This window comes from Pseudorasbora parva, chromosome 2 (genome assembly GCF_024679245.1).
Source record: "Pseudorasbora parva isolate DD20220531a chromosome 2, ASM2467924v1, whole genome shotgun sequence".
NCBI lineage: Eukaryota > Metazoa > Chordata > Actinopteri > Cypriniformes > Gobionidae > Pseudorasbora > Pseudorasbora parva.
In genome coordinates, this window is record NC_090173.1 from 19,176,688 (window position 1) to 19,199,404 (window position 22,717).

A 22,717-nucleotide genomic window follows, 5' to 3' on the forward strand; every position below is an offset into this window, starting at 1 on the left:
AACAAGATTTTTCTCAAAACACAACGACTTTATTCTCAATATTTAATGAGTTTATTCTCAAGATTTTATTTCAACTTTTTTTCTCGAAATATAACGAGTTTTTTCTCGAAACAGAACGACTTTATTCTCGATATTTAATGAGTTTATTCTCGAGATTGTATCTCGACTTTTTTTCTCGAAATTTAACGAGTTTAATCTCGCATTATAATTACTTTAATCTCGAGATGCTTTTTTTTTTTTTTTTTTTTTTTGCTTGGCCCTAATCCTCTTCCGTACTGATGTGTATTCCCATTAATATTTACATTTTTTACATTTTTTGTTCTCCAAACTCATCAGGCATTATAGAAGAAAACTGTTGTTATCTTGGCAAAAGGAGGTTGCAAAAATAGGGTGCCAATAATTATGGCCAATGTGTTTTGGATAAAAGCATTCATTTCATAATTTTATTTACCCCCAACTGTTAATTCTTTTACTTCAATGAAAGGTTAGATTTTTGCGCATTTTTAAATAAAAGTTTAAAAAAATATTTTTACTGCCATCTTTGATCATATTCACCAGGTGTTTCAATAATTCTGACCACGACTGTAAGTGTTGATTTAAAAAGATTTATTATGATAATATTTACCATGCTAATTCATTTCAATTGCATCATGGTTGGCTTGTTTTTTTTGTTTTGTTTTTGTTTTTTGAGTTTACAATTAAATGTAAGTAACCAGGGGCTTGTATTATAAAAACAGAAAATATTTTTACCATATGATCACAGCACATGTCGTTTATTACTGTTATTTAAATTAATTCATGGGTCATTATTATAATGTCAGTCTTGTAAATTGCTTTGTATTTTTACTTTTAGCACACTCCACAGTGTTAATAGCTCATGCTCTCCTGATGAATCATCTTTAAAGACAAATTAATGGTTGGTGGTGATAAAGGCAAAAAATATATATATACGTACTATACTAAGTTATGAGCATTTACAGTTCAGGACAGTTCAGCACTTTTACTATTGTTTGTTCATTTAAGAAATGACATGGTGGCTATTTCAGAGTTTTTTCCTCCTTCTTTTGTAATGTGTCATGTATGATAAATGTTGGCGCCTTTACTAAGTAACTCTGTATAAGTGATGTTGCAACATTGTTATGTTGTCATTACTTGTTTTGGTAATAAAACGCCCTTACATTTTAACCAGCGAGTAGTGTTACATGAAGACAAGTGGAGTTTGACCCCTTTGATTGGAGAGGGATCCTCTCTACGCTACAGAGAGAAACTCTGGGTTCGTTCACTGGAGACCCTACTTTCCTGTTTGAATGGACCGTTCTCTAGGATAGAGACCTCTGACTCTTTCTGACCCCGTATTCAGGTTAGTTTTGTTCATTTATTTCTTTTTATATGTTTATAAATGTCCATTTTTTTGTACAAGTATTTGTACTCCTCTTGAAAAAGTGTTTGAAATTTTAGGTTCAGCTTATTTTAATACTTCAGACTGAAAAAGCACTTTTGATTATGTTTGTATGCTTGTTTTATTTTTTGTGGGGGTAAAATATATTTGGTAGCGGTTAATTAGTACATTAATGGGTATCAATTCATATCAGTAAGAAGACTTAGAAATTAGTAATGGGCAACTACTAATGATGTAACTTTTTTTAAGCATTAGTAAGAACTTTACACTTCTTAATACAGGTCCCTTCGGTCTTAACATTGTGTCAGAGCTAACACTATGGGTAAACAAATTTCTTCTAGAAATACTGAAGCCTGATTGGAATAACGGCATTGTAACACAATGACCAATGACGCTCTAGCACGTGATATTGGGTGGGAATGCTCCTGATATTAGGTGGTGATCAGCAGAATTTTCTCAGAATCTTGTGCTCTCATGCTCTGTTTTCAAGAAGCCAACTACTGCTCACCAGATTTATGGTAAATGGACTGCATTTATATAGCGCTTTTAACAGACCCTATGGCCATCCAAAGCGCTTTACATATTGCCTCACATTCACCCATTCATACACCGACGGCGATGTCAGCCATGTAAGGCGCCATCCAGCTCATCGGGAGCAGCTGGGGTTAGGTGTCTTGCTCATGGACACCTCGACACTTGGTCAGGTGGAACCGGGGATTGAACCACCAACCTTCTGGTTTGTAGACAATCTACATGAACCACTGAGCCACTGCCGCCCCGGAAGCCACTGCCGCCCCGGAATTTACTCCAACCAGCGGAGCGGCACCAGATTGCCGCTCCCTTATATGCGTTCTGGTTATGATGATATTTTGCTGTTACTGTGATGTGAGGAATGTCAGGATCTTTCACCTCCGTATCGACTTCATCTTTGACTTTCACCCTCCACTAATTGTTTCGAAGCAGCTTCACAGTGTTAACAGGAAGATAATGTAACAGAATTTGATTTCGGCTGGATTTCTGGTGAAAACGGTGATGTTATCCAGCTAATTTAAATTATCACATAGTATAAATGCGGGCAGATCAGTAATTTAGTTTAAACTTTCGTGGCCCCAACTGAAAAGCCAAAGGCGACAGTGGCAAGGACGCAAAACTCCTTCAGGGCCAGAATGGAGAAAATAAACCTTGGGAGAAACCAGGCTCAGTCGGGGTGCCAGTTCTCCTCTGGCCGACGAACAGACAGTGAATGATTATGATTCTGTTAACATTGCAGGTCAGAAGTCGTTGGTCATGTCCAGGTGCAGGTCCACCATCCGATCTGAACACGGCCTGGATCCGGCTGACTGCAGTAAATCTCGGGATAAACAGAGAGACTAACATTAGCGTAGATGCCACTCTTCTTATGGTGTAACAAGTACATCAGGTGTTATGGAAAAGTGTTCCCGGTTTTGACTGACCTTGTTAATGCAGCCTAACAATCATTTAACTGAGGAATCAGCAGCAGCCGGATGCAGGAGAGTCACAGAAAAAGCTCACTTCAAGTCAGTGTCCGCATGCCTCGCTTCCACCTGAACTGCCGTCTCCGCCCCTCCAATAGAGCCTGGTCTGGACTTTTGGCATGTCAGAAGTTTATAAGGGTGACCTGCAGTGAACCTTCTTAGACAATAAACACAGTCCCCCACCTTGAAGTGGCAATCTGCCTTGTGTAAAGCACAACATTTCTATGTGATATAAAAAGTCTCCGCTTCAGAGCGATGGTCTGCCATGTTCAGAGCTCACTACAGATATTTGTAACTTGGGACTATGGCACTGGTGAATTGCCTCATGTCAATCACTTCATCTTTTGTTCTTGGACAGCGACTGTATGCCCTCCATGCTCAAGTAAACAGACGCTACAATGGCTTGTTACCATCACATGCATATCCCCTGGTCCATCTCGCGGAGGAGGGACTTCATCTCTCAGACGGGGTTCTCAATCTGAGTCGCTCAGCTTAACTCACCAGCCAGAAGACGTTTGCTGAAGCCAGAGCCCCAAGAGCCTCCTCTACCAGGCACCTCTATGCTTAAGTCTTTGAGGGCTGGTGCCGCTTAAGGAATGAGGACACTGTGAATTGTCTGATTCCAGTTATGTCCTGGAATGGGCGACAGAAGCAATTGGACACCGGCCATGAACCTTCTACCCTCAAAGTATATGTACATTTATACTCGGCACAAGATGCCCATCTATGATCCCCACTTTGGATTTGGCTTTAGTTCTGAAAGCCTCAACACGTTCCCCATTCGAGCCACTCAGTCGTCTTTGCTGAAAGTGCTCTTTTCATGTTACATTATGTTTCTAATGTGCTCTCAACAATGTTCAGAGCTCAGGTTTTACAAAGCCGATTCCAAAAAAGTTCGGACACTGTACAAATTGTGAATAAAAAAGGAATGCAATAATTTACAAATCTCATAAACTTATATCTTATTAACAATTGAATATAGATGACATATCAAATGTTGAAAGTGAGACATTTTGAAATGTCATGCCAGATATTGGCTCATTTTGGATTTCGTGAGAGCTACACACTCCAAAAAAAGTTGGGACAAGTAGCAATAAGAGGCCGGAGAAGTTAAAAGTACATAAAAGGAACAGCTGGAGGAACAATTTGCTAACCTGGATGACAGCTGAACTTAGCCCCGCCCACAAAATGTTTAGGTCGGGCGGTTCGGTCTGGCCTCGTTCCATAGAGGAGTAATTATCTCCGAACAGAAACTGTTTCTCTGGGAAAAAAATGGTGTTTGGGGGTAAGATGTGTGCTATTTTGGCAAGGTTGCCTGCTAAAATTCACATTCATGGGTCTATATATCGCATAATAGTCGCTATGCGGACATAGCAAAAAACAGCGGAAAAAAAGTCTGCCTTGGCAACACAGTGCAGTTGAGCTCTGTTGACATTTGACAATACGTCGCTTCGTTGCTCTGATTGGTTGTTGGTCTGTCCAATTTCCTGGTTCGGTTGAAACACGCCCCATAATCACAGCCCAATGGAGCAGTTTCAGACTAGAATTCAGAATGACCACGTCAGGCTACCAATTTGCAACTTATTAGGTCAATTGGTAACATTATTGGGTATAAAAAGAGCCTCTCAGAGCGGCAGTGTCTCTCGGAATTCAAGATGGGCAGAGGATCACCAATTCCCCCAATGCTGCGGCGAAAAATAGTGGAGCAATATCAGAAAGGAGTTTCTCAGAGAAAAGAGTTTGAAGTTATCATCATCTACAGTGCAGAATATCATCCAAAAATTCAGAGAATCTGGAACAATCTCTGTGCATAAGGAAGATGCAAGTAGATAAGGTCTGATGCGACAAAAGAAGACCTAAGACAGTTGAGCACATAGAAGCCTTTATTAGACAAGAATGGGACAACATTCCTATTCCTAAACTTGAGCAACTTGCCTCCTCAGTCCAAAGACGTTTGCAGACTGTTATAAAAACATGGCCTTGTCCCAACTTTTTCGAGATGTGTTGATGCCAGGAAATTTAAAGTCAACTTATTTGTCCCTTAAAATGATACCTTTTCTCAGTTTAAACATTTGATATGCCTTTCTATGTTGTTTTCTGAATAAAATATTGAAATTTGAAAAAAATTCTGAACTTGCACATCATTGCATTCTGTTTTTATTCACAATTTGTACAGTGTCCCAACGTTTTTAGAATTGGGATTGTACCTATATCATCTTTTGCTCTGTCTATGCAAACCTGCTACTGGACACCCCTCACCACACACACAAACACAGTCGCTTGCACTGTATGTGCTCTAGACAGTTTTGTCTCTGTGCCGCTTTTGGTGTGCTTTGGTAGACGCGTTAAAGGTCAGTTGCCATCAAAGCAGAGGCTATGCCACTGGGTTGTGGATGCGATAGCTTTGGCTGACAAATCACAAAAAGTGGAATGCCCAGTAGGTGTCCGAGCCCACTCTACAAGGGGTTTGGCTTCCTCATGGGTACGGGAGAGCGAATGTCTTTTGAAGACACATGCTCAGCGCAAGAATTGGCTTCTTCAAACACTTTTGCCAGATTCCATAATCTAGGGGTTTCTAAGCATTCCTATTATTATTATCATCATCTTAGAAGGTGCCTGTGGTGGATGAATAAGCACAGCCCCTTCTCTTGGACCAGGTGTTTCAACAAAGTCAACAAAGACGGCGGTGCTTCTGCCGCCCAGCCCGCTCAGCTAAGTAAAACCTCTGAAGCTGGGATATTTTGCTTCAGTTGATTCGTTAAGTGGCGAGATCCACCCCTTCCCAATCACTTCACTGCAACACCCGGAGGGGTCGTTTGCCACTTTATTATACATTTTACTGCGGTGACTGTTAGACCGACTGAACAACAATGTCCAGCTACAGTTATTCTCTCATAGCTTCATAAGCACCAAGCCCTGATTCTGTGCGCTTGAACGTCATTGGCTGTTGTGTTACAATGGCGTTTTTCCAATCAGATATATTGTAATTGGATATTGATTAGCATGGGTAACTGCAGTCTCATTTACAGTGAGGAAAATAAGTATTTGAACACCCTGCTATTTTGCAAGTTCTCCCACGTGTAAATCATAGAGGGGTCTGAAATTGTCATCATAGGTGCATGTCCACTGTGAGAGACATAATCTAATCAGCCCAGAACTACACGGGAGGAGCTGGTCAATGATCTGAGAGAAGCTGGGACCACCGTTTCCAAGGTTACTGTTGGTAATACACTAAGACGTCATGGTTTGAAGTCATGCATGGCACTGAAGGTTCCCCTGCTTAAACCAGCACATGTGCAGGCCCGTCTTAAGTTTGCCAATGACCATTTGGATGATCCAGAGAAATCATGAGAGAAAGTCATGTGGTCAGATGAGACCAAAATAGAACTTTTTGGTCATAATTCCAATAAACGTGTTTGGAGGAAGAAGAATGATGAGAACCATCCCAAGAACACCATCCCTACTGTGAAGCATGGGGGTGGCAGCATCATGTTTGGGCGGGTTTTTCTGCACATGGGACAGGGTGACTGCACTGGATTAAGGAGAGAATGACCGGGGCCATGTATTGCGGGATTTTGGGGAACAACCTCCTTCCCTCAGTTAGAGCATTGAAGATGGGTCGAGGCTGGGTCTTCCAACATGACAATGACCCAAAGCACAGCCAGGATAACCAAGGAGTGGCTCTGTAAGAAGCATATCACGGTTCTGGTGTGGCCTAGCCAGTCTCCAGACCTAAACCCAATAGAGAATCTTTGGAGGGAGCTCAAACTCTGTGTTTCTCAGTGACAGGCCAGAAACCTGACTGATCTAGAGAAGATCTGTGTGGAGGAGTGGGCCAAAATCCCTTCTGCAGTGTGTGCAAACCTGGTCAAAAACTACGGGAAACGTTTGACCTCTGTAATTGCAAACAGAGGCTACTGTACCAAATATTAACAGTGATTTTCTCAGGTGTTCAAATAATTATTTACAGCTGTACCATACAAATAAATAGTTAAAAAATATCATACATTATGATTTCTGGATGATTTTTTTTTTTTTTTTAGATTTTGTCTCTCACAGTGGCCATGGAAAATTCAGACCCCTCCATGATTTCCAAGTGGGAGAACTTGCAAAATAGCAGGGTGTTCAAATACTTATTTTCCTTACTGTATCTTTCCTTGCATAGTATTACGAACAACTGGAAAGGTCATGGGAATTCGGGATCGGTTAAAATGTGTGGGAACTCTTAGTTTACTAGTGGTATGTTTGTGCCTGATGATAATGATAATGCCTTTACAAACTTTAATACTACCAACTTTACACCTCAGTGAAACCTAAAAAATGTGTATCTTGCTGGCTGCTGTTTGCATGTTTCCATATATAGTATTTCTCTCTTCTGTTGAGAAAAAAATTGATTAATTCCATGCAGTAACTCTCATAAATCTGTTATGAAACAACATACAATGTGGTCTTTTGTATGGGTTCCTTCTCAAATTTGGATCTGAAATCAGAAAATGTTCTGCCTATATAATCCCATTACTGTCTGTGCTTTATGAAATGAGTTTTATGTAATATCTGCCCTGTGGTCCTTTCTTACAAGTTAAGTTTTACACTCTGTAGGGAAACATTTGCCATTTCTCTGTTGTAACTTATACCCGGTATCTGATTAAATGACACAACAAGCATGAACATGTGAAAACAGACTAGATAATGTATAATCAGTGGCATAGTCACGTGTTGGTATCATTACATTGAATGTGGTAATCAAAGTGTGTCTGTTAGGGAAATTATCCAGCATCCGTTGCTTTAAAGTGACACACACCTGAGAAACTCTTTGACCTCATGGCTACCACCGAGCATCCCAATTCGTCCCCTTCCCCAACCGCAGAGGGCACATCTCCGCAGACCACCCTGGCCATCACAGATATAGTGGTGCTTGTCATCTACTTCCTCTTGGTTCTGGCAGTGGGCTTATGGGTAAGTTTCCTAAACATGACAAAATGCACTGCTTTATCCTTTCACAGTGACACAATGTTACTCCAGCAAATGTGTTACTTATCACATTTATGGCTTAACATCATGTATATGGCATATTTATAACCTTTGCTCACCCAACAGTCCATGTGGAAGACCAAAAGGAGCACTGTGGATGGTTATTTTCTTGCCGGCAAAAACATGACTTGGTGGCCGGTGAGTAAAAAAATGTATGGTGTCTCCAAAAGAAAACAACAACACACACAAAAAAATAACAAGCAATTAAATTTTGCATTAAAAAAAATTAAGCCTCTTTATTTAGGATCATTATCATCATGAAGATTAAGCACAATTCTCCCATCAGTTCTCATAACTGTAATAGAAAATATATATTTATCATTACTATAAAGTGTATCATTGGTATACTATTATAATTTGGTAATATTTTTATAGAATATTTTTAATATTTGGTAATATTTTTAATAATATTATAATATCAAGTAGCTCATATTTTTATTAGATTTTCTTTGTATATATTCTGTTTAAAAATATTTCTCTTAAAATAATTATTAGTCATTTTATTGTGATTTTTTTATTCGTTTTTAAATATGTCCATATCGTCTTTTTCTTTTCGTTTTATTCATTTGTTTTAGTTAATTCGGTTATTAGTTATTGAGTACTTAAATTTAAACTAAACAAAAATGATAAATGTTGCATTGGCAACTAACTTGAAATGTTTTTATTGTTTTAGTGTTTGTTAACGACAATAACCTTGGCAATGTGATAAGACTGTCAGTGATGTAATGTCTTAAAATTGTCATGAAAATATAACAAACAAAAGGTCCCCAAAACAGTTTTGTTGTAGCTTTCTTTATGGAAAATTCTATTTATTCATGTTATTAAAGGGGGGGTGAAATGCTTTTTCATGCATACTGAGCTTTTTACACTGTTAAAGACTTGGATTCCCATCCTAAACATAGAAAAAGCCCCGTGACAGAGCTGGAGAGCAGGATGGGTAAATGATGGTTTTATTTTCATTTCAGGGTGATGGGTGAACTATCCCTGAACTAAAAAAATAAAAATGTTGTATTGAAATCCGCAAAATTCGGCAACAAATCTGCACCAAAAACTCAGTAGGTGGCGATGTCACTTTGTAAAGAAACACACACCTGTGGACTGAACGCGTAGGCCTAATACACACGCGCATATACGATGTCCCCATTTTCACAAATTCACATTTTTGTAGTTTTCACCGAGACGATAATGGTAACGTATCGTTTTAGAAACGTGCACTTTGAATCCCTTTTTTAAAAGCGTTTTCAGGCCCCCCGAGTGCCGTCGTCATGTACGTGAACGGCCAAAAACGCAGACGTTTTTGCGTTGAAACCGGTGTTTTGTGTAAACGGTTCCTCACAGCTCTTCTTCTGTGGTGTTGTGCAGGTGGGCGCCTCTCTGTTCGCCAGTAATGTGGGCAGTGGTCACTTCATTGGGCTCGCAGGCTCTGGGGCGGCAGCTGGAATCGGTGCCACTGCTTATGAATGGAACGTGAGCACACAATTACTACAATTTTAAGAGATACAGAGTACATTGATTGACCCCACTTTATATTAGGTGGCCTTAAGAACTTTGTACTTACATCCAAAAAATAAGTACAATGTACTTAGTGTGTTCAAATTGTATTGTATACAGAAATGAATTACAGACGTAATTACATGCAGGTATTTTTAAAATGTAAGTACAATGTAAAAATATGTATGTACACAATAAGTGCATTGTATCAATTGATTAATTACAATGTTAGTACATAGTAGTTAAGGCCACCTAATATAAAGTGGGTCCTATTGATTTGCTGAATATACATGCATTATGGAAAAAGACAAAGGCATGAGTGACGTCTGGCATGAGAGATTAACTTCTCATGTTCTTTTGCAGGGCATGCTGATGGTGCTGCTCTTGGGCTGGCTGTTTTTACCCATCTATATTGCATCAAGAGTGAGAAAACAACATATTTAATACAGTATTGCATACACTTAAGGTCATTTAAATTCAAGCAACAGATTTGATGTGTTTGTTTGTTTTTTAAAACCATAAAAAATGTGGGGTCCGTATATATTTTTAAATGTTTTTGAAAGAACTCTCTCTTATACTGACCAAGCCTGCATTTATTTGGTCAGAAATACATTAAAAACAGTAATATTGTGAAATATTATTACAGTCTTTAATTGTAATATATTTTAAAATGTAATTTATGATGTAAAGCTGAATTTTCACCTTCACTCCAGTCTTTAGTGTCACATGATCCTTCAGAAACCATCATAATATTTATTAAATTAATTAGTTTTGCTCATAAAAACATTTTATTATTATTATCAATGTTGAAAACGGTTTTGCTGCTTAATATTTTTGTGTAAACCGTAATACTTTCCATCAAAGAATCCTGATTTTTTTTTTAGTTAATTTATTGAAAAAAATCTTTTGTAAAATAAATTGTAAATTGACACGATTGTCCAATTTAATACATCCTTACTGAATAATGTGTTTAAACGCTTTATTCACTAAACCCAAACTTTTGGATTATAGTGTACACACACACACACACACACACACGCACACGCACACGCACACGCACACGCACACACACACACACACACACACACACACACTACTATGTCTATGCAGCTCTCTTTATCTACTTGTTTTTGCAATTTGCAGGTCACAACAATGCCTGAGTATTTACAGAAAAGATTTGGTGGCAAAAGAATACAGTTATTTCTTTGCGTTTTATATCTATTTATCTACATCTTCACAAAAATATCCGTAAGTATGATGTTTTTAAAAAAAAATGTAATTACCAGAGTTGATTTGGTGATCAGCTTTAAATGAATCTGTCCGTGTGTGTCTGTGCAGGTGGACATGTATGCCGGAGCGGTGTTCATCCAGCAGGCTCTGCAGTGGAACATCTACCTCGCTGTCGTTCTGCTGCTCGGCATTACGGCTCTGTACACCATCGCTGGTCGGATATTTTATTACTCTTAAGGGCTGTTCATACCAAGAACGATAACCGTGTTAGCATCCACACCAAAGCATGACAACATAAACAAGGCATTGGCTGCTTTAAATGCTCGAGTTCTGAGTGATACCAACAATATCTTTCCTTTGTGTAGTTATCGGTATGGTTTGGATATTTCTATGGTAATAGAATTAGAACAATAGGTGAAACAAACAAAGCTTTTCGAAACTTCAAATGTTGAACCAGTTTCAAAGCATCGTCAGCCAAATATGTTGGTAATGATGGATGTAACTCGCGACAATAGTTGACTTTGGGAAATGCACCCCAGTACAGTATAAATGCATTGGACTGAAATCTCAGCCCAAACAAGCATAAAACCTCATGAAGCATAACACCTTTTACAAACCAATTGCAAATGTTTTATTGAACGTGTTGTCACAAATCGTCTAATACTATTAATTATGAAGTGTCTAAATAATATTTTATTCAATTGTAGGACTTGGCAACCCAATGCACAGGACAGTGCTGACACCACAACAAAAATATTCATGATTCTGAAAATACAGAATTATTTTTAGATAATATTATTTTATATAATATGCTTGTTTAGATATATTTAAAATAATATTTGCCAGTTATAAAATACATTTGGCATTATAGGATCCACACATTTCCCCATTGCAATATTATAGATTATATTCAACGTTATATATAGTAGTTTAATGTAGTACTGACACTGTACACTAGACATTTTTCTCTCATGGCTATTTTAATTTTGGGTGAACAATACAGTATACAGATGGTGACTATCCACAATTGCTTTGTGGATATTCATTTTTGTATTGCGATATATTGTGGCACAATATATTGGTAAACCCCTATTATGGAGGGTTTTGTTAAATCAGGCCAAAAACATGATTTTTATTATAAAAAATGTGTCATTAAATGTTGAAAAATTGAGGCCAGGCAAATTTAGAGAGAAAAAAAATGATCTGAGATTAGATAAAAACGATTTAGAAACTTATTCATGGTTTCACAGAGATCCACATTTCAAAAATATCCTATCTACCGGTATATTATCTTGATTATCTATCTATATTGTTGTTAGAGATCCATCTATTTATTAAGAAATTATGGGTTTATCTAGGTAGGTGTAAGTTTTGGATTGATCTCTAACTTCTACCTTTAGAAGGCCGATAGATCTACGTAGAGTTCAAGTTCTAGGTGGTTAGACTGAAGTTTTAAATGTGAAGTTCTAGTTCTTCTGTCTATGTAGCAACATTTCAAAAGTTATGACTTAACAAAGCCTCATTTACTGTGAAATCATTTGACTTGGGCAGTTTGAAGCATGCTCTGAATTACTGGTTTTAAACAATTGATTTGCAAAAGTTTCATGAAGCAGTGTTTTGAAAGTGGCCATCGCTAGTTCTGTTTATCATTCTCGTTCTGAACAGCCTTTTAAAGGGTTAGTTCACACAAAAATAAAAATTCTCTCATTAATTCCTCACCCTAATCTCGTTCGACCTCCGTAAGAACTCCGTTCATCTTCAGAACACAGATGAAGATATTAGTGTTGAAATCCGATGGCTCAGAAAGGCCTTCATTGACACCAATGTCATTTCCTCTCTCAAGACCCATAAAGGCACTAAAGACGTCGATACAAAGCCCATCTCACTACAGCGGCTCTACAATCATTTTATGAAGCCACGAGAATAGTTTTTGTGCACAAAAAAAACAAAATAGTGACCATACAGTGATGGGCGATTTCAAAACAAAGTTCCGAACGGTTATGAATCAGCGAATCGATTCATGATCCGGATCGCCAAAGCCTCGTGATTTCAGCAGTTTGGCAAGCGATCTGGATCATGAATCGGTCCGCTGATTCATAACCGTTCGGAACTTTGTTTTGAAATTGGCCCGTCACTATACAAGTCGTTATTTCGTTTTTTTGCGCACAAAAACTATTCTCGTCTCTTCATAAAATGATTTTAGAGTCACTGTAGTGAGATGGGCTTTGTATCGACGTCTTTAGTGCCTTTATGGTAGCCTGACAAGCCAGACCCACATCAAGATGTTTGGTCTGGAAACTCACCATAGACAGGGCTCAATCTGAGGGGCGGGATAAACGGTTGTCTTTCAAACTCCCTCTGCACGTGATAGGATAGCGCTACCACCAACCAGAGCAACGAAGGTGAAACAGAGCTCGTTGATAGATTAAACATTCGCCGTATCCGGTCGGCTAAACTCCGAACACATCTTCCCTTTTTAAGAATGACTTCAGTGCCATTCTTTGTTCTTTTCTCAGAGAAAAGCTTAACTCCAAGTCTTCCAGAGTCACGGTCAAAGCTGATTCGAAAGACCGCCGCCGTTCGCCAGTTTCTGTGTTTACTAGAAGCACGCCAATGCAACTCGGCTGTCTTCATTATGGCCCCGCCCGCCGACTCTATACACAATGTGATTGGCCCGTCCAGATTGCGAGGAATACAGCTCAGAAGGATATTGAGAGTTCCTAGACGACACTTGCGGGCAGATTAAATTTGCTGCCGCTAGGGTGCGTCTAGATTTCTAGGCTACCTTTATGGGCTTTGAGAGAGGAAATGACATTGGTGTCAATGAAGGCCTTTCTAAGCCATCGGATTTCAACACTATCATCTTCATTTGTGTTCTGAAGATGAACAGAGGTCTTAAGGGTGTCGAACGACATTAGGGTGAGGAATTAATGAGAGAATTTAAATTTTTGGTTGAACTAACCCTTTAATCGTAGAAGTAAGGAAGTCTTCTAATCTTCTAAACCATATCTTGACTGATGTGGTCACAGGTGGTCTGGCAGCAGTGATCTACACCGATGCGGTTCAGACTGTCATCATGGTGGTCGGGGCCTTGATCCTCATGGGCTTCAGTGAGTGACCATGACAATTATGTTGACTTAACTTCTGAAGCCTTTATCCAATATTTTTTTCTTCTTTTTGATGTCAGGTTTTGCAGAGGTTGGGGGATTTCAGGCTGTCCTGGACAAGTATCCTCAAGCTATTCCCTCGATCCGAGTGCCCAACACCACCTGCGGAATCCCTCGGGATGATGCCTTTCACATATTTCGTCACCCTGTGACCTCTGACCTGCCCTGGCCAGGAGTAATCCTGGGCATGTCTGTGCCCTCCATGTGGTACTGGTGTTCTGACCAGGTGAAGGATCAGCAGTATTGATTGAACTTGCTTATTTAAGATGCATTACCTATAATGGGTATAATGGCTGTTATACTGTATATTTATGTTGATCTAATTGTAAGTTCTTGCTTTAGAAGGTCTAGAGATCAATCTAGAGTTCAACTTCTAGGTAGCTAGACTGAAGATCTAGTTTTGTCTATCTGGCTACTCTTGTGAAAAAATAGTGCGCTTAAACATAGTGAATGAGCGCAATACTCTTAACCCTTAAATGCGTAAATGTTTCGCAAATCGTCATTACATATTTGGGTCTTTAGCGACCCGGATCTACATCATCTTACAGAATAAAATAAAGCACATTTCATTACCTTTTGGAGCTTGTAAGGGTTCAGTTTGAGCAGATGTTTTCTACCATCATCACTGTCCTCATCAGAGCTCATTTCCCAGTACATTCAGCATCTGCCTCATCATTTTCAACATCAGTATTTTGATCTCTGACAGCTTCTTCATCAGATCCACCATCAGTGACAGTGACAGTAATATCTGATTGTGTTCAGTTCTCGCTTTGCCTTAAATCTCTGAAACATTTCAGCTTTTGCTGAGAATTCTTCCTATTATTTTGTTTTCTGCCTGCAGTGACTGTGAGTGAAACGCACTTCATCATGCAGACATAATATACTTACACTGTTACACACCTCGGGTCGTTAGCGAAAACGAAAACTTGTATTGTTTATAATGAATTGATTGAGGAATACTAAGAAAAGCTGAGGTCAAACTTTTAAAAACGAATGAGGAGGAGGCTAGTTAATGACGTCCCGGGTCACTAAAGACCCACGGTATGCGTTTAAGGGTTAAATGTAGCTGAAGCGTACTTCTTTTTCACAGTGGTTGTTCTAGACTAGTTTCTATGTTGTTTAGAGAACTCTTCTTTAGCAAACACCTTGTAATCATCCACGAGATCTTACCAACTGCGTTGCAACAACATACCTTCCAAACATGATTTATTTTGTTGTCGTTCCTGTGTGCAGGTTATAGTGCAGCGCTCGCTTGCTTCCAAGAACATTTTGCATGCTAAAGGAGGCTCTCTGCTGGCCGCTTACCTCAAAGTTCTGCCCTTCTTTATGATGGTTATTCCAGGCATGATCAGCAGGATACTTTACCCAGGTACCCCACTGAAACATACACCACATTTTAAGACTCTAAATGTACAGTTCTATTGATGTGTGTGTGTGTGTTTCAAATGTAGACGAGGTGGGCTGTGGAGACCCGGATGTGTGTAAACAGGTTTGTGGGAATCCCGTGGGCTGCTCTGACATTGCTTATGCCAAACTGGTCATGGAGCTCCTTCCCGCAGGTATCAGTGAGATTCCTTGACTGTTTATGTATGTTGGTTTTCCCCCCACATTGTTCAGTTCCTAGATCATCTGGCAGAGCCGAATCATTTTCTTCCCGTGTGTTTGTCCAGGTCTGAGGGGTTTAATGATGGCTGTGATGTTGGCTGCTCTCATGTCCTCTTTAACCTCCATATTCAACAGTTCTAGCACCATTTTCACCATGGACCTGTGGAGAAACATCCGCCGCACCGCCTCCGAATGGGAGCTCATGATTGTGGGAAGGTGTGACATCTACAAGCTGCTATACACGCATTCATCCATTTCTCCAGCCTGTAAAAAGCCTATTTACGTCAGAAAGACTCCAACGTTGGACAGTCATTCAAATTTGATTGAAATCGGAAAAAGTGGGTTGACGCCAAAACCAAACGTTGGCAGGACGTGATTATTCAGCATCTAATGATGTTATAATTTAATGTTGTGTGGATATTGACATTATGATATTTAGCAAACGTTGGGTTTTGATTACCATCATAACATTACCAATCATTTAGTATCGATTAGTAAAGTCATCGTGTCCGGTTGCTTTACAAACAGGCAGTGTTCTGAGACGCGTTTAGGACTGCGCATACCCATTAGCTTTGTCCAGACGGACAAATTCTGTTTAATGTTGTTGATCGCCTTATTTTATACATCTGCTTACTTATCTCTTGTTTCTGCTTCTTCTTTTCATGTGTTTTGATCAAGAGATTCTGTTCTCTTTACGAAGATGTGTAATAGTGCCCCCTACCATATAACAGTGAAAACACTGAAGGGAAAGAGTTAATAACGCAACTTAAAACCAACAAAATATCAATGTTAGCGGTGTCTGTAGTCTTCATCAAATTGATATTGAACAGAACTTATATTAAACCTAAAAATATCTCATGATGTTGGTGGCCCGCTGGATTATCCTGGCTCCGCCCTCCTACGTACTTCCAATCAATTTTCATTTTCCTTCAGTTCTCCGTCAGGGATTGCGGTATATTCTCTGGTTTTCTCCGATCAAATTTTAACTGGTCCAGTCAGCGAACATAGGGAGTGGTTGAGAACGTTGACGTTGATGTTGTGAGCTACAGTCTATGGTTTGAGATGACATATGTCACGACCAAATGTTAGTAATTGGTTATGGCAGATCCAGAGTGGCTCTGGGCAGATCCAATTAAACTTTAGCAGAGTACCCGCCTTCAAGGAAGTAAACGCTTGTCAATGAAGAGTGGCCAGACTATCGGCACAAATGAAATGTACGAGAGTCTGGTAGGACCAGGCTACCGATGGGTAGTTAGAAGTTGTTAACCTGTAAAATCCTTCTTTGGCTTGTTTATGGTAAATTAATCTAGTATTGTCATTCTACAACTACAATTACTTAACATTTTGATGCCTAGTAAAGCCAGCAGTTTTTAACTGCTGTTTATGTGTGTGTTTCCATGTCACAGAGTGTTTGTGTTGGTGTTAGTGGTGGTGTCAGTGCTGTGGATTCCTCTAGTTCAGGCCAGTCAGGGTGGGCAGCTCTTCATCTACATCCAATCCATCAGTATGTACCTGCAGCCTCCCATAACGGTCGTCTTCCTCGCGGGATGCTTCTGGACACGGACCAATGAGAAGGTACATAACCGACCAAGCATTGCAAGTTTCTTTAATATATTTTCATCAGATTTTGAAAAAGACTCACACTGATAATATGGGTACAATTCTAAATAATGTTTAAGTAATATAACACAAGTACTGTTCAGAATCTGCCATAGTAATCACAGTGGATATCAAGACCAACAACACAATTGATAGTGTGAGGTATTAAAGATATATGGCCACTTGCTTTGTCTATTTTTGCTCCACCAACAAAAGTAGTCCAAAAGCGAAGCTACAGCAGAAGCATTGTGCTGCGTAACAGACAGCAGTGCGTCCCTAAACGAATCAGTGTTTGAACAGTCATTTAGAGTGAATCAATATATTAAGGACTCACTCATTTAGATAGTAGCTGTGTCTCAAATGACCTATACACGATGAACTTAATGCTATCTGTGCAATGTGTAGTAGGAAGCCCATTCTGCCACATAAAAAATCATGGTTATAAGTATATGAGATAATGGTTAAAATTATGACACACTAAATCATAGTTTTGCCATATAAAAACACTTTATTTTTGTATTTTAATAATTGCCTTATCTCATAATGTCAATTTTAATCTGCAAGTCATAAACTTTTTATCCCATCAGCTATCTTTTTGGTCTGGTTTCACATACAGGGCTTACATTAAAGGGATAGTTCACTTTAAAATGAACATTCTGTCATCCTTTACTCACCCTCACGTTGTTTCAAGCCTGTATGAATTTCTTTTTTCAGCTGAACACAAAGAAATATTTTTTTTGAAGAATGTCAGTATCCAAACTAACTAACTGGAGCCATTGACTTCCATAGTAGAAAAAAAAAAAATATGGAAGTCAATGGCTCCAGTTAACTGTTTGGTTACTGACATTCTTCAAAATATCTTCCCTTGTGTTCAACTGAAGAAAGAAATTCATACAGGCTTGAAACAACTTTAGGGTGAGTAAAGGATGACAGAATTTTCATTTTAAAGTGAACTATCCCTTTAAGCCAGAATTAGGCCTTAGTTAAATTAGGACAAAAAAATGACACTGGCATGTTTCGAGATATTTCAGTGCAAGTTGCTTTCAGGTTAAACAGCTCAAACATGCATTTTAGTCTGGGACTAGCTTAAGCCTTGTCTGTGAAACTAAGGGGTTATCTCACAATTATGACAGTCATAATTTAGACTCTGTCATAATTTCTACTTTTTTGTCATGTCAGCATTTTATCTCACAAATATGACTTTTTATCTTACCATTATGACAGCGTTTCATCAACTTTTAATTTTGACTTGGCGCCTCATAAAACATCTACTTGTGCTATTATTATGACTTTCAATCTAATAACTATGATTTACCAAAGCATGTTTTCTTATTTGGCAGAAATGGGCTTCTATAATGTACTCTTCTGGCTAGTATATGAACTTTAGTAGGTTCTACACACACACACACACACACACACACACACACACACACACACACACACACACACACACACACACACACACACACACACACACACACACACACACACACACACACACACACACACACACAGCCAGCCCCTGCCACTAAGCCTACCCATCACAGGAAACATTCTGATGTTTTACTTTCTCAAAAAAACTCATCCTGTATGATTTATAAGCCTTTTGAAAAGTGGGGACATGGGTAATGTCCTCATATTTCACCCTTTACTTGTAATACCTGTGCCATACCCATGTCATTATACACATTTGTGCCTCCCTGATATTACACACACACACACACACACACATTACATTGTGTATGCAAACTAGGATGCACCTGGTCATTTCTGAATCACTGATAGATCACTATACAGCATTTCATATACAGTGCATTCCTAGTTTCTGAGGAAATCTGATACTTTATTAATATATATTATCAATAAATAATAACACGTCAACTGTTTTTTTCCCCCTGTGATGTTGGTGTAGGGTGCATTCTGGGGTCTGATAGTGGGCATGTTGGTGGGCTGTATAAGGATGATTCTGGATTTCGTCTTTCCTACACCGCTGTGCTACGAGAGCGACACCAGGCCGGACATCATCAAATATGTTCACTTCCTGTACTTCTCCATCATTCTCACTCTCCTCACACTCATCGTGGTGGTGTGTGTTAGTCTGGCTACGGAAAAGCCCAAACCGGAGCAGGTAAACGCGCGCACACACAGTTTGCAATTTCACAACAAAAACATTTTTGCATTTAGGAATGCCTTTTCATAAACCATAAGAATACATACACTTTTTTTTTTTTTGCAGATTAGTCGTTTGACGTGGTACACACGCTTTGATCCTGTGAGAGAAAGCAAAGAGGTTGTGGCTTCAGATCTCTACACGATCGAAGGCACCCTACAGAACAGAAAAGACATGGAAAATGATGTATATCAAATGAAAGAAGGTGCTTTTTTCAATTCACATGCATTTGGTGCATTCATTTTGTGATTTTACTTAAACAGGGACAGAGAAGTCTCAGTATGCTTTAGGATAAATAATACATGCAATGGTTTTCCATGGTGTTGTAAATTTTACGTTTAAAACCGAGTTATTCTCAGTTTTATGGTTAATTTATTGACTTTAATAGTTCAGTTATCCAGCAGAGGGAGACAAAGTCGTTTGATATTTTTAAGGTGTTTAAATGGGATGGGGGAGGGAGTCTAGGAAAATATGAGTGATGTGTGAAAAATGTAAAGAACATGAAAAATATTTAAGCATACAATGACACCAAATTGTATTGCATAATGCTTTGTTGCATCCTCATATGTGTTATAATTGTGACACAATTTACATATCAGTCTAAATTATGACAAAATGTCATTGATATGAAAGGTTGATCTCATATTTATGACTGACATAGTTTAGACTTTGTACGTCATAGAAAGTCAACTGTGACAAAAGTTGAAATTCTCATAACTTAAAAAAAAACGGACATTTACATCACACTTAAAGGGTTAGTTCACCCAAAAATGCAATTTCTTTCATTAATGACTCCCCAATGTCGTTCCACACCCGTAAGACTTCCGTTCATCCTCGCAACACAGTTTAAGATATTTTAGATATAGCCCAAGGCCTTTCTGTCCTTTGAATGTAAGTGTATGCCCACTTGCTGTCCACGTCCAGAAGGTAATGAAAACATCATCAGCGTAGTCCATATGTGACATCAGTTGGTTAGTTAGACTCTTTTGAAGCGTCGACAATACATTTTGGTCCAAAAATAACAACAAATACGACTTTATTCAGCATTGTCTTCTCTTCCGCGTTTGTTTTCAAACCTCAAATAAAGATTTGAACGGTTGCGAATCAGCAGATTGATTTGTGATTCATATCGCCAATGTCACGTGATTTCAGCAGTTTGCCACGCGTTTCGAATCTTGAATCATGACCGCTTGAATCTTTGTTTGAGGAACACAGAAGAGAAGGCAATGCTGAATAAAGTCGTAGTTTTTGGACCAAAATGTATTTTCGACGCTTCAAAAGAGTCTAACTAACCAACTGATGTCACATATGGACTACGCTGATGATTTTTTCATTACCTTCTGGACGTGGACAGCAAGTGGGCATACACTTACATTCAAAGGACAGAAAGGCCTCGGGCTATATCTAAAATATCTTAAACTGTTCTGAGGATGAACGGAGGTCTTACGGGTGTGGAACGACATTAGGGAGTCATTAATGAAAGAAATTTCATTTTTGGGTGAACTAACCCTTTAATATCTGAACGTAATTGCATTGCATAGAAATCACATCATCTGCACACAAATGACATTGGACCTTTTTTGTGTGCAATGTAATTACTTTTTTTAAAAGTGTCTAAATTAGGTCTCTCCAAACTCGGTCCCGGAGGGCCACTGTCCTGCAGAATTTAGCTCCAACGCCAATTAAACACACCTGAACCAGCTAATCAGTGTTTTACTAGCCTTCTAAAACACTGATTAGCTGGTTCAGGGGTGTTTATTTGGGGTTGGAGCTAAACTCTGCAGGACAGTGGCCCTCCGGGACCGAGTTTGGAGAGCCCTGGTCTAAATGCATGTGGCACGTGCTATATAGTACATGCACTTAATACAGCGTGTACATCCATGCGTTTAGTTTCAATCAGTTTACATGTGATTCTGAGCACTGTTTCTCTCACCAGACTCCTGTAGTTCTGTGTCCGGCGCAGCGGCTTCCTCTAAACTGAAATCGGCTCTGTTCTGGATCTGTGGAATGGAGAAGCAGAAAGGAGAGACGCCCACGCCTCCTCTTCCAGAGACTCCCATATGTTCCCTTGAGGAAAAGCCCAGTATGAGACACCTGGTAAACGCCAATCTCATCGTCTGCATGTCATTGGCTGTGTTTCTCATCGCTTACTGGGCATAGTCACGTGTCCTTTATAATGGGTTGTTTAGGATTGTTTATCATCATGGAGTGAAAGTAAATCTTCACTGAGTATGTCATTTATAATAGGGTGCTTATTTATTCATCATCAATCAGTTTTTACTTTTTTGTTAAACGACAGTTTAAAGGTTGCATTGTTTAAAGCAAAGCCTCACGAGAGACTGTGTTAAATTACCCCATCGCTCAAAGCACTTAACATGGCAAATAATAATGAACATAAATAACTTGCAGAGCTCTTCCTTGTACCCCCTGACTACTGCAGATGAATCTCGGTGTTGATAGTGTTACCATAAATCCGAGTTTGAGGATATGAACAGCTCTGGGTAGAGCGTCACGGGTTGCCATCTCGTAATCAAAGTTACGACATGGTGTGAACGCAGCATGAGTTCGTTGTTTTGGATCAGGAGGAACTGTAAAAGACGGCTGCTGTTTTGTTTTTTGGCGCTCAGTGAATGTCGTCTTTAATATGAAACACGGTGCGACGTCTGCGCGAGCAGATACGTGGAGGTATGCAAATGTATATTTAGACAGGCAGGTAGGACATCCTATCATTGCATTCGTTCCGACTGCACTGATTGGACAAACATCTTTTGGTTCTGAGATTTCCACAGAAGATATATGTACATGTTTTAATATTTAGACCACTTCTGTTATTGATCATTATCAGATTTCCTATCCTAGATTTAACATGCAGACTATTTTGTCCTTGATGTTTCTGTAAATTAAAGTGTTTAAAAAAAACTAAAAACTTTTGAGATCCATTTTGCTTCTGTAATTAAGCATTTTATTAGATGTATATAATCAGAAAAAAAGTTTGTGTTGGAAAAAAAAAAGATTTTTTACAACATTTGTTCATCTGAGGCACTGGAGAATGTGAAGAACAAGAATTGAAGAAAGGCAGGAAATGTGCACACAGATACACAAAAGGGGAAGAAAAAAAAATCAATATGTACAATTAAGAAAGCATATTAAAGAGAACATAACCACAGAAATAAAATACACATTCCCTCATGAAAGGAACGAATGACTTTTGGCGTTCTAGCTGACGGTTCCTGAGCTTGACTGATCCATAAATCCTTTCTTTCACATTAATGTTGTCAGTGCTGTTTGTGCATCGCATACAACATAAAACAAACCCCTGAAGCTCTGCTACGGGATCATTTTAAAGAGCATCTTTGGTCATTTTGAGAATTAACGATTTCATAACCAGATGTCAAGGTTTTTTATGGATCAAAAACTGTGGATGGATGATTTTAATATTGGTATCCTCCACTAAAATAAACCCTGTGGAACAATTACAATTTAAATGACTAAACGAATAGAAAACTGGGTAACATTTTAGTTTAAGGAT

The 22,717-nt window shown here is 38.9% G+C and overlaps 1 protein-coding gene across 1 annotated transcript; it reads left to right on the forward strand.

The window, feature by feature from the left end:
• Positions 1 to 1,239: 1,239 nt before the first annotated feature.
• slc5a11 (solute carrier family 5 member 11) lies at positions 1,240 to 22,076 on the forward strand. Its single transcript, XM_067458388.1, has 16 exons — positions 1,240 to 1,360; positions 7,657 to 7,851; positions 7,993 to 8,064; positions 9,289 to 9,393; positions 9,781 to 9,840; positions 10,561 to 10,665; positions 10,756 to 10,861; positions 13,677 to 13,757; positions 13,835 to 14,040; positions 15,048 to 15,183; positions 15,266 to 15,373; positions 15,485 to 15,635; positions 16,826 to 16,994; positions 18,931 to 19,146; positions 19,255 to 19,393; positions 21,125 to 22,076. The coding sequence occupies exons 2-16, from the start codon at positions 7,717 to 7,719 to the stop codon at positions 21,346 to 21,348; spliced, it is 2,013 nt and encodes a 670-aa protein (XP_067314489.1). The 5' UTR covers positions 1,240 to 1,360; positions 7,657 to 7,716; the 3' UTR covers positions 21,349 to 22,076.
• The last annotated feature ends 641 nt before the right edge of the window (positions 22,077 to 22,717 follow it).

Excerpts from the sequence above, each read along its gene's own strand:
- slc5a11 (XM_067458388.1), top strand. The coding sequence starts at position 7,717 with ATGGCTACCACCGAGCATCCCAATTCGTCCCCTTCCCCAACCGCAGAG. Across the intron at positions 9,841-10,560 it reads CCATCTATATTGCATCAAGA|GTCACAACAATGCCTGAGTA; the intron begins GTGAGAAAACAA and ends TGCAATTTGCAG. Across the intron at positions 19,147-19,254 it reads AAAAGCCCAAACCGGAGCAG|ATTAGTCGTTTGACGTGGTA; the intron begins GTAAACGCGCGC and ends TTTTTTTTGCAG.